General features: G+C 35.1%; 1 protein-coding gene across 3 annotated transcripts in view; it reads right to left on the bottom strand.

The window, feature by feature from the left end:
* MSRB3 (methionine sulfoxide reductase B3) overlaps positions 1–12,649 on the bottom strand; it is a 163,942-nt gene that overhangs the window by 118,051 nt on the left and 33,242 nt on the right. For 2 of the 3 annotated variants that reach the window (XM_036458995.2, XM_045588219.1), the window contains one exon: positions 11,862–11,988. The exons of the other annotated variant lie outside the window; for it this stretch is intronic. In XM_036458995.2, coding sequence (XP_036314888.1) covers positions 11,862–11,937 — 76 coding nt within the window. In that variant the 5' untranslated portion in view covers positions 11,938–11,988. Of the gene's footprint in view, positions 1–11,861; positions 11,989–12,649 lie in introns of those variants that run through there. 3 annotated transcript variants of the gene reach the window in all.

Genomic DNA, 12,649 nt, shown 5'->3' with positions numbered 1-12,649 from the left:
TCCCTTTATACCCTTTGGTTTCTTTGTCCCCCAAATATAGATGGGACTTACGGACCTTTTTCGGGCTTTGCAAAAAAGCCCCATGTGTTCAGATGGGGCAGTGAGACCACACCTAAAGGCCTGGCCTGACACCAGCACTGATGACTCCCTCCGGGGGTTGTGTATTGTTCATGGTTTATGGCCTCTGTAAAATGTGAGTATTTAGATAAACTGGTCCTGCAAGACCAAATTGTGGAGAAAGGGGGCAGTGACTTAATTATAGGCTATGAAGAACGTACATTAGGTTACTGGCACAGATTCAGATTGCTACCCCCCCAAAATGTCTTATTTTGCCCATCACTATGTTCATCCTGATGAAACATTCACCTGAATGACTCTTTTAGAAACCACATTTTACATTTCTGTCTTTTACTAAGACTTGTGTGCAACAAAGTTTTAATTTATGTGCAGTAGTCTTTCTATCAGCATTCTTTAAGTATCAAAAAGAACTAAAGAGTACATATCAACTATTTAAAACATAATGCCAATACCAAGAGCAAAGGTTTTTATATTACTGTGGACCATTAAGCCTAGAGTTTAGGAAAATATTTAAAGCATGTCTTGATCCAAAAAAACATTTTCTGTCTTGCAAGGCATTTAAGTAAAAAGAGAATTTTTAAAGGCACTTCCATCATCAAATGACAGTAGTGAAAGAGAAAGTCATTTAACTCTAAGTCTATCTGATTGCATGTGAAACGTCTGACAAAGTTGGAGTTCCCTGTTTTTAATTTTTTTTCCCCCCAGTATGGGTCTTCTCTAGAACATCATAGCCCATACAGAAAAGAAGAAAAAAAAAAAAATTAAAAACAGACAGGCTCATTTCCATTCTACATTTCACATGCAATCAAAAAGACTTGCAAAAAATAGCTTTCTTTCCCATTCTCCCCTGCCCCTTGGGAACACAGACTGCAAGGGAGATGAGAGGTAACCACCCACAGAAAGGAAGGAAAGGAGCCCTCTCTTAGATTATTATGCAGAATTTTATTTAAATACTAGAGGCCTTGTGCACGAAATTCATGTATGGGAGGGGTGGCTCTCAGCCCGGCCTGCACCCTCTCCAATCTGGGACCCCTTGGAGGATGTTCGACAGCCTGTTTAAGCCCAAAGTCAGACATCCCTCTCACAATCCAGAACTGCTGGCTCCTAATCTCTTGCCTGCCTGCCTGCCTGATTGCCCCTAACTACTTCTGCCTTCCAGCCTAATTGCCCCCTAACTGTTCCCCTGCCAGCCTGATTGATGCCTAACTACTCCCCTGCCAGCCCAATCACACCCAACTGCCCTCCCCTGCCAACCCAGTTGGCCCAAACTGCCTTTCCCTGGAGGCCTAGTCACCCCCAACTGCCCTCCCCTGCTGGCCTGGTTGCATCTAACTGCCCTACCCTGCTGACCTGGTTGCCCCTAACTGCCCTCCCTTACACGCCTGGTCACACCCAATTACCCTCCCCTGCAGGCCTGATCACCCCCAACTGCCCTCCCCTGCTGGCCTGGTTGCATCTAACTGCCCTACCCTGCTGACCTGGTCACCCCATACAGCCTGCTGTTGAGTCGTTTGGTCGTTCCTCACTAACCCCCCTACAGTTCTTGTCACCCCAAGCAGCCTGCTGTTTGGTCATTACTTTTATGGCGTCCCAGGCAATTTGCATATCCCTCAATTATTAATATAGATAACATTCGTATTCATTAGGAAAAACTAAAATTTATATTGTCTACGAGCTAAGCTTTGTAAATTTCTATATTTACACTGTTGCCAAATCAAATTTAAAACCTGAATTAAGCACAATGAGCAAAAAACAAGTCTGCAATAGCTATTCAATAAAGCAGCTAAATCTGAGTCTCTACATTCCAGAAAAATCTGGTAGATTCTGGAGAGAAAAAAAAAGTCAAGAATTTTATTATCCAGATAATTAAAGAAAATGAATTCAGATTTTCTTGAATTATTCAATATCTCCTTACAGGACAGTGCACATATATATTTTTGTCATCTTTGCATGCCCCGCACCTCATAATGTACCTGGGCAAGAGGAAGCACTAAACAAGTATAAGTTGTATTTAAATATTTATTCAACTCCCCATTTTAATTATTGCTATTTAAATTTTCTTCCTGAAAGATATTTTCTAAATAATGTATTTTCCTTTTGTTTCTTAGAAGTTACTTTAAAAACTACAACAGTATTTGTTTAATAAATCAGTGAAATTATAAAAAGAATGATGGATTAAGTTTTTCTCTCTTTTACTACTCTGAATCTTTTATTATCTCTCTAGAGTTCACATTCAAATCTTTTATGTCTAATATTCCATTAACTCTCTAGACTGAAGATTATGAGATTACCTACTCTAGCATTCCCCAAAATGTATACTGGCTCTGAAAATAAATGCTCAAGTTGTTCCTCCTAGGGGAAGGGGAAGGAGAGAAAGTTTCCATAGTCAAACCAAATTAGGGAAATTGCTTACATGGGCTTCTTTTTTTTTTTTTTTAATATATTTTATTGATTTTACACAGAGAGGAATTGAGAGGGACAGAGAGTTAGAAACGTCGATGAGAGAGAAACATCGACCAGCCACCTCTTGCACACCCCCCCACTGGGGATATGCCCGCAACCAAGTACATGCCCTTGACCGAAATCGAACCCAGGACCTTTCAGTACGCAGGCCGACGCTCTATCCACTGAGCCAAATCGGTCCCGGCTACATGGGCTTCTTAATGAAGATCTCTTATGCTGATGTGCAGTATGAAAAATGTGGTATTTTGATGCACCATTAGAAAAGTAATAAAATAAAATAAAAAGAGTTGCCAAACTATAACACAATGCTTTCTTATCACAATAATTTTTAAAGCTACATCCTGATTACCAACATGATAAAATATAACAGAGATGCAACTTAGAATTTATAAAATCTTGCCGGGACCGGTTTAGCTCAATGGATAGAGCGTCGGCTTGGGGACTGAAGGGACCCGGGTTCGATTCCGGTCAAGGGCATGTACCTTGGTTGCGGGCATATCCCCAGTAGGGGGTGTGCAAGAGGCAACTGATCGATGACTCTCTCTCATCGATGTTCCTAACTCTCTATCTCTCTCCCTTCCTCTCTGTACAAAATCAATAAAATATATTTTAAAAAAAAAGAATTTATAAAATCTTGCAACATGCTGAGTATCTCAGGTTGATAATAGAGTTTGATTTACAGGGTATTTGTAGAACCAAGACTTTTTTCTTTTTCTTTCTTTTTTTTTTTTTTTTTTTTTTTTTTTTTTTTAATAAGAGTTTATTTGAGCCAAACTGACAATATACTGGGGAGCAAGGTCTCAAATGCTCCAAATCCCATATGAGGAAATCGAAGCCCAAAGAAGTTACTTGTCATGGTCACACACCTGGTTAATGAGAGCCAGGTTCTCTTGTCTGCAGCTTTTCTCTTTTAAGTTATTCATTCATTACATTTCACTCTTAAACCCATGCTTTGTTGTGCTTTAACATGCCAATCTTTTACTGACCAATGTGCCCACATTCCATTCCCACCCCCATGCTGCCATCCCCCACCCCTATCACCTCCTGCTAATTACTTCTACACATTCTTTCAATATCCTTCAGAAGAACTGTTGTTTCAAATCCTATCCAACAAGCCATTTTGCCACTCTGGGCAGAAAGCAGCAAAATGCTTCTCACTTCTTCTACTCCTCCCTCCACAGTACAGCAAAAGAGGAAGTGTTTATATAGATTCATAACACCATCAAGGATATAACTTCTTTCATCTTATATATAACAAAACTTGGACCCTAAGTGGCCACCTTTCTCACCAAAATATAGATTCCTTCAAAACAGAGATCACATTGTTTACAATATGGCATTATTTTGATACACATGAAGATGCTATTTATCCAAATCCATTGATTCATTCAACAAATATTTCATGAACACCTATTATGTAACAAACACAATTCTAGCTGCTGAGATTGAACCCAAATAAACAGTCTGCCTTTCTGGAGCTCCCTTTGCTACAAGCAAGGGTTTTCCTGACTTAGGAAAAGACTTTGGATGATCAAACACATCACCTTTCCCAGATTTATTGTATTTAATATGCACCCCATATTTTAAAAAAATTTTCTATTTATTCTTCCTTACAGCCAGAGATAAAAGTTGCACAAAATAGATTTCTAGGAAACATCCAATAATGTTGACACCTAATGTTAATATCTAATTGTGAAAATTTTAACAAGAATGTTTAATAAGATGAATAATAAGAATAAAAAATTAAACATGCTGGTGATAAAAACAAACCACTAAATGCAAATTAAGCTTTGCAATCAGTTTCTTCACCAATACTAATAATATAATGGCAAGATCTGAAACTTATCTAAAATTTACACAAGATATATTAAAATATTAATCAAAATGGAATATAACATAACAAGCTTTATCATTCTATGAGCTAACATGCATTTCTGAAACAAAATAAAATCTTAAAACCTACAGCTACAGAATTTTGAATTTTCTTTGTTTGCTTAAAATTCAAATAATCTAATGATTAAAATTAGCATTCCCTTCCTTGCAATTATGCAGCTGAACATAATAAATACTATAGTGTTAAAGGAAATGTTTATCATAGTAGTTATTGAGTAAATTTAAATTCTATGAAGGTATACCTCTTACAAACCACCTAAATAACTGACACTTTTGTCATTTCATGGTATACTTTTTATAACATGCATTTTATATGACTAATACTAGTGCAAATATCCTAAATATTTTAGAAAGGGAGAAAAAATAGGAATTTGAAATAAATGAGATGGGGATTTTAAATTTTCAAATAAATGGTTGTTTTTAAATGCAAAGATACAAAAAGTAGAAACAATTTGCAACTGCATCTCAGTAAAATTTATTTAAAGCATTTTAAATTAAAATGTATCTAGCAAAAGCAGCTGTGGAAAATATAATCTCTAAATAAATTGTTTAGGATAAAGCTATAAACTAGAAAAGACCGATAATGAAAATTTATCAAATAACTAGCCTTTCTATTAGTGAGTCTTTGTGAATTGTTGTCCATGCCTCATTCTTTCATTAAACACGTTTTTGTTGAGAGTCAAAGGTGGCTCAGTCTCATTTTAATAAATCCTTCTATAATGTGTTAGGTAATAATATTATGAACATGTGTTTAGATAAGTATCTAATAACTCTACCTGTATAATTCCCCATATTATCTAAATAATTATCATGTTTTTAGAACTCATATTTTTTATATTCTTTCCAATCATTATTAATTAGTGAATTTCTCAAACAAAACTAAAATTTGTTTTAGTTTTTGTACATGTCCATTTTATTTCTGTTGCTACTAGATTTTGCTATATATTTTATAATTAATATATAATATTAAAAATTTATTTCATATTTAACAAAATATTGACAAAATCTACACTTAACTACCATATGCCCAACACCTTATTCATACTGATGCAGTGTTCTATAATATTTAGCCTTGTGCACAAATAATTTTTAAAACACATGTAGTGATTAGATGCTTTTTAGCAACTTTTCCACATTAACTTAAATGTTATTATATCATAGAGGTTCTAAAACATTTTATTTTAGAAAAAATATAGCTACACCAGAGTATTAATTGATCAATATTTTAAATATAAACTTTCTTAGTTTCCAAAAATATAATTCGTGCAAAAAGCAGTTCATGCAAACAGTCAACATGTTAAACTAATATTTTCAAGATTCTATAAAAATTCAAAACATAGCAAAACAAAATGTGAAATTTTCTTTTAATTCCTGGGTGGTCTGCTGAAGAAAATGTAGCTGCATATAAACTATAAATTATTGTTAAATCAGCTATTTGGACATAAGATAAGTTAATTTATGAAAACTTGTTTTAGTTTATAGAAAGTCTATACATGACAGACAATTTCAATGAGATGTCCAAGCATAAGGAAGTTGGAATCCTATTGAAAATGGAAAAAGGTTTTATATTCCACAAATAGTTTGAACATAAGATAAGCAGAAAAATTTGTGGTTTATAAATCGTATGTCCTTAACTGTTTATTCTTTACATACTTTTGTTTAGGTTGTCACAATGCACCTATGCTGTGTAGCCTTATATGCTGTGAAAGAATGTAAAACTAGTGCCATCTACTGGAAAAAGTGGATACTATTCAAACGATTAATTGTAATTATTTTGTGAATTATGTGAGTTGAAATTTGTATATCTTATTTTTGACAAACTATTTGTCTTTAAAAAAAAAATTTTTTTTTTACTCTAAAGTTTCTTAAATGTAATCAAATGAGTAGGTAAGATGAACATGTGAGAATGGTGAATCTGCAGAACAGAGGGCATTAATCTAAATAGGTGGGAGAGAATTCCATTGAGGATATCAATAGAGAAATCAGAAATACTGCGTTCTCATCAATTTTTATATTGGTTTCGTGGGTATCTTTTAGAACACAGATTTTGAACTCTTGGTCAAATAGCCCTCTCTTAAGAGTTCAGAATATCTAACAAAAAACCTTGAAATTATATGAAAAATTGTGTGCAGGTATACGTATGTGTTTTCTGGATGAGGACAGTCATAACTTTATTGAGTAAACATGACGATGGTTTGTCTTTTCATGACCCAAAAGGGTTTTAAAAAACTAAAATAGAAAGCCAGTTATTCAATAGTTAAATAGTACACTGGTGATTTCAATTTTTTTTTTAGTAATTTATTGGCATTTTTGCTGAATAGATTTAAGTCAGATAATAGATTTTTAAAAAGCAAATGAAGCAATGTGTCAAAATTTAATATTATGGACACTTAAAAATGGTAAATGTAATATCAATACCATCAATAAACTATTGCCAGCTCAAACTACAATAATAAGTACTTATTAATGGATGTTGTTTTGGTATCTATGTCTTTATATGCATTTCCTCTTTACAAATGGAGAATTTAGAGCACAACAAACAATATTAGTTTGTTCCAGATAGAAGTGCTCAAAAAGCTAGAATTCTTAATTCTTATTATAAGTATAATATGCACTTATTCCCTTCCTCAAATAGTTTATTTACCACCAAAATTCAAACTGAGAGAAAAAGTAAAAGTCTGGATAATATACACTAAAATTTGTGTTGTTATTTGCTTAACTACAATGTGATTCATATCTAAGATATCCACTATAAGTGAGAAAAGAGAAATTGTTTTTCACTCAAAAGACAATCAGTTTTACTTTTAATTTTCCCATATAAAAGTCTCAAATAAATTTGTATCAGCATTATAGCTGTCACTTCACCTCCATGCAGTCTTTCCAAACATTTATTCATTTATATAACAAATATTTATTAAGTGCCAGGCACTGTGCTAAGCTCTGGAGCCACAAGTCCCTGATTCATAGAGACTTCTAGTTACATAGATTATATTCTACTAGAGGCCCAGGGCATGAATTCATGCACTGGTGGGGTCCCTCAGCCTGGCCTGTGCCCTCTCATAATCCAGGACCCCTTAGGGGATGTCAGACTGCAGGCTTCAGCCCAATCCTCACAGGCCCGGCCTTCTGGCTGAATGGCGCTCCCGTTGTGGGAGTGCACTGACCACCAGGGGGAAGCTCCTGCATTGAGTATCTGCCCCCTGGTGGTCAGTGTGCATCATAGCGACTGGTTGTTCAGTCACAACAGTCTCTTAGGCTTTTATATATATAGATATAGGGATTACTTACAAACTCCATTTGGAAAATATCTCTCTTTAAGACTTCTAATTTCTACATTAGAACAAACTGCCACTAAAATCTAGTAAGAGTAACAACCACATATTATGTGTACGATGTTAGAGAATAATATAATTAATCACAGTAATCAGTACTATTTAGACAAATACTCTCACTTGGCTTAAAACTAACATGCTATCCAGTCTAAGCTACAATTAGATTTAATTCTTATCAAGCATTGAAACTACGCATAAAATTGAGCCCCTTAATCCCTCCTCAAATAACTGCCTCACTCTTGATCTGGAGGAAAGAATTCCAATGCTCAAATATGGAGGATATTCCTGTCCTCCCACCGCTATCTTTCAGACTGTTCCGTAAACTCCCAACCATTGATCAGAGCTGTTTTAAGGTTTGTTTAAAAGCTAAAGTAAAAACAAATGGGGGGGAAAAATCACAAAATTTCAGAGATGATGTAATTCAAATTTCTCATTTTAAAGATAAAGAGACTAAGATCTGGAAAGGTTTACTGATATATTCAAGGTCATGGGAAGTTAATTACAGAGCTGTGGTTAGTTTTCTGACTCCTATTCCAGTGCTCTTTTTAATATATAAAAGAAACTGTTAGTAAATTAAGAAGAAATTCCAAGAGAGAAAAAATTACCTTTAATTACAAACATGAGCAAACCATAACTCAGATGCACTTAATAAGCTCTAAATTAAAATTATGCTTTACTTAAAAATAAGAAGTAAAGGAAGTCAAAGCTGAAAAATGATAGATCACTCTTCTGGGATATGGCCTTCAAACAGGTCAATCCGGTTATAATCAACTTTAAGAGCCTGTTCCAATTATTTTTTAGTTCTGGAATTATTTCATATTGAATAATACCTGAAATTAGTAGGGTACTGGCTAGGGAGCAGAAATCTTTTTGATTTACAGAGACTTTTGTCGTAATGGGTTTTGACCAGGGAACAATAAATTAAAGCAAGACTTCAAACTTTCACCTTAATTTCCTATATCTCCAATTTTGACCTCTTCCCTCTCTACTTGTACAAAGTAATAAAGACTAGATTTCCCACTTGGATTACATTTTTTCCCCAAAATGTAAATTGTTTATTACTGTTGTACTTAATTTCTTCAACATTTCTATATTTCTACAAGTAAAATTCTGTTTGAGAAATGGGTGATAAAGAATTTGTTAAAATTTATTATTATGCAAATAATGAAAGACTGGCTTTCATAACACTTTAAAAAGTGTGAATGTCTAATGAATTGTTGGGTACTATTCTATGCAATTCATTTATCAAATTAAAATGGGTTTCCAAGCCAGAAAGACAGACTTTCTCTGGGCTTCCAAAGAAATGTGTTCTATACCAATAGGCCTTGAATTCTGGCTCAGCAGGATATATAGGAAAAATAAAGAAATCAAGATGTCATATTGAGATGGTTACTTCTCAAACATAAAGTACATTTTGTTTCATATTAAAATAAAAATAGTTAAGTGAAAAATGGGACAAATTTAAATGTTTTTAAAAGTCTATTGTACTAGAAAATTATAATATATGTAGGTAGATATATAGATACATGCATATATCTATAGATATGTATAGTAAACTTAGTGAACATTTCTATATGGTGCTTGCTCTATGCCAGCCACTGTTCTAAGCAGTTTTCTCATTATAATCTATTCATTCTTGCAGCAAGCTTTCAGGTGAGTACTATTTATCTTTTTTAAATATGTTTTTATTGATTTCAGAGAGGAAGCAAGAGGGAGAGAGAGATAGAAACATCAATTATGAGAATCATTGATTGGCTGCCTCCTGCATGCCCCCTACTGGAATTGAGCATGCAACCCAGGCATGTGCCCTTGATCAGAATCAAACCCAGGATGTTTCAGTTCACGGGTAGACGCTCTATCCAGACTAAGCCAAACTGGCTAGGGCCAGGTGAGTACTATTATTACTATTCCAATAATAATACAATGAGGAAGCCAAGGCAAACAGCTAGTTAAGTGGCAAAGCCAGATTTCAAATACAGAATGTGAGTGCTTAAGTACTATATTATTATGGTTAGTTCTTAAGAATTACCAGCTTTGTTGACTTTATCTTTGAATCATTTTGATATCAACATTTAAAGGGACACTTATATCTCAAAGAATTTCATTATGAAATACTTCAATGCCATTATTGTCATATCCCCAGGAATACCGTTAATTAATAAACTGTTTCTGTAAATACTTAGTCTCTGCTGTGTATAGCAAGCTCATGTTTCAAGAGTTGCGCTGGTGCTCTCACATGTTGGGTCTGTTTTGTTTTTCCCAGTGGGAAACATGTATAAACTAAATAACTTTCAGACTCCAACTGCTATGAGTAATATTATATAGTTATGAAAAGTTCCACATGGCACAGGGACTACATTGATTAGTGTTCTCTCTCAAATACATACAATTAAACAGATAAACCTTATCAGTTCTACAACCTGAAGCTCTCCCTAATCCATCCTTCTTCTTTCCCTACCTACTGTAAGGACCATTGTGAAGGTTCTCAGCACTTCCTGAGTCCCTCAGGCCTCAGACTGCCCCAATGTAATCCATGGTGGCAGCGCAGGGCCACAGCTGGGTCGGGGAGGCAGAGTTGAGAAGAGTGACTGTGGCCCTGTGCACTGAGCTCCATTAGTCTCTCATGTCACCACAAATAGACATACAACCTATTTTTTTAAACAGATGTTTACTATGCTAATATAGCTTTAAGACAAATGCTCTATCTTCCCTTCTAATCAAGGTGCCATTCCTGCCTTCTTGCAGAAACATCTGGAATCTGCACTGACCTTCCACCCTACTAAATCAGTAATCATAAGATGCAAATTAGGTCATGCCATTTCCCCTTCACCCCTTCCCTGAGATTTAAATTCCTTAAAACTTTATATAAGGCACTTCCTGGTTGGCTATCTTTTTTCCCTCTTCTCTTCTACTTGCTTCACCCACCCAAGCTAGCCATAATAAATAACCTACATTTCTCTGGACATAACTGGCTTTTTCGGATGTTTTGCCCAAGCTACTCCCTATCTTAGAAATGTCCTTCCTCCTCTTTGGACACTTGGCTGATTGTTGCTCATAGAATGAGATTCAGCTCAAACATTATATCCTCCATGAAGCCCACCTTAAACTTCAGAGAACTTCTCTCCTTTCCAAAGCAAAGAGCTAGGACTAGCCTTGTCTGGACTCCCCTAACTTCCCAGGTATAAATACCTTTGGCCTATTCTTAGCACTATGTGGTTCAATGGTCCTCACACAGCTCCAGCTCCGTTTTGTACTGGTTAAAGCAACCGGCTTGATCTCACTGCTTCACACAATGCCTGGCACTCACAATTAATATTCAACTGTGAATATTAATAAACTGGCATTCTCTATACAAACAGTAATCAAGATATGTATGTTAATAGAAAATATAAATAACAATGACAATATTCACAGACATATCTGACCATTGTGATTTTTTAAATAAGTTAAATTATTAAACTTATTTTATATAATGAAATTTTGGACTTTCATGCTGCATTTGTTTAAGTGCATAAAATCACATTTTTTTAAAGTGTGGTGGTTCTAATTTAAAAACCAGTTGAAGCATGCTATATTAGTTCTGTTGATTTGGTCATTTGTTCAGTAGAACATTTTTTTCTTTTTAACTAACTTTATTATACTAAAATTGTTCATTTTAATTTTTTTTTAATTTCCTAAAGGAATAGCCATATGTGGAATAAAAAGTATTTCATTGTCCTTTAACAAGATGAATGTCTTATTTTGTGTGATTTTGGGCAGTTTCTTATCAAGACTGCCAGCCTCTTATGAACAGCATTATGATTTTCAGATGTGTAGTGTGCTTTAAAGAACAAGAAGATATCATGAAATATTAGTGACAATTATATAATGAACTAGAAAACTGCACAATGTTTCCAAGGGTTGTAAGTATTGTGGAAATGAATGTTACTCCAAATAGAGTGGTGATTTATAACCAATTTCCGTCTTCAAATTAGGGCCTACGTAAAAGAAAACGAAATTTGGCAAAGCATTATGGTGTATCATTTCCTGCAGCAGAAACACCCGCCCGCCCGCCCGCCCAGTGCCCTCACTAGGTAGAGTGCAAGAAGCAGTGACCTGAGGGAAGCCCGCAGGCTCGGAGGGCCACTGGCTGGCTCTTTGTCACCAAATGCAGCAGGTTGAATGCAGACATCACTGTGCTATCTTCACCAACAAAACGAGAGCCAAAGAACAGGGGCAAGAGCTGAGTAGGAGAAAAAAAGAAAAAAATTAAAACATCACAAATGGTAAACACATCCATTGTACAATTGTTGGTTATGGTTTTATCTGGAACTGAACGTGCATACACAGAGCTAATAAATTTCAAACGCCTACTTTTCAAATGGTGAGCTTACTTTCAACCCTGGATTATTTATATTTTATGAATAAAATATATACAAGAATAACAGTGTAACCTGTGAACACATTTTGCAAGCCGTTCAGAAAAGAGACGAACTTTTAAAACAGTTGAAAGGAATTAGCATTTACTAAATTTGTACCATGTGACAGGAACTGTCTGGGGCCTAATAAACACATTGTATCATTTCATTCTTGCAGTAAACCTAGGAGGTAGGTTTTATCCCCCAATAAATATGTGAGGAAACCGAGGCTCAGAGGTCCAAGGGCACAAAGCAAATAACCAGTGAAAAGGATTAGAAAACCCTGTAACACCTACTGCGAAGCCATGTTCTTTCCTTACACCACACTGCTTTCTTCCGGCAATATTTGCAAATCGCCCTCCCCGGAGAAGACTATAAAATATTGTAAGATTAAGAGATTTCTTTTATTAGAGTTTCATTTTTTATTAATAGAGAGCCAAATAACCTAGGGACCACTCAGAGACTTCACTTTAGAAACAGTGTTAA

Source organism: Pipistrellus kuhlii, unplaced genomic scaffold (genome assembly GCF_014108245.1).
Source record: "Pipistrellus kuhlii isolate mPipKuh1 unplaced genomic scaffold, mPipKuh1.p scaffold_m20_p_3, whole genome shotgun sequence".
NCBI lineage: Eukaryota > Metazoa > Chordata > Mammalia > Chiroptera > Vespertilionidae > Pipistrellus > Pipistrellus kuhlii.
The sequence above is the reverse complement of the archived record's forward strand: the minus strand, read 5'-3'. Positions and strand labels throughout refer to the sequence as shown.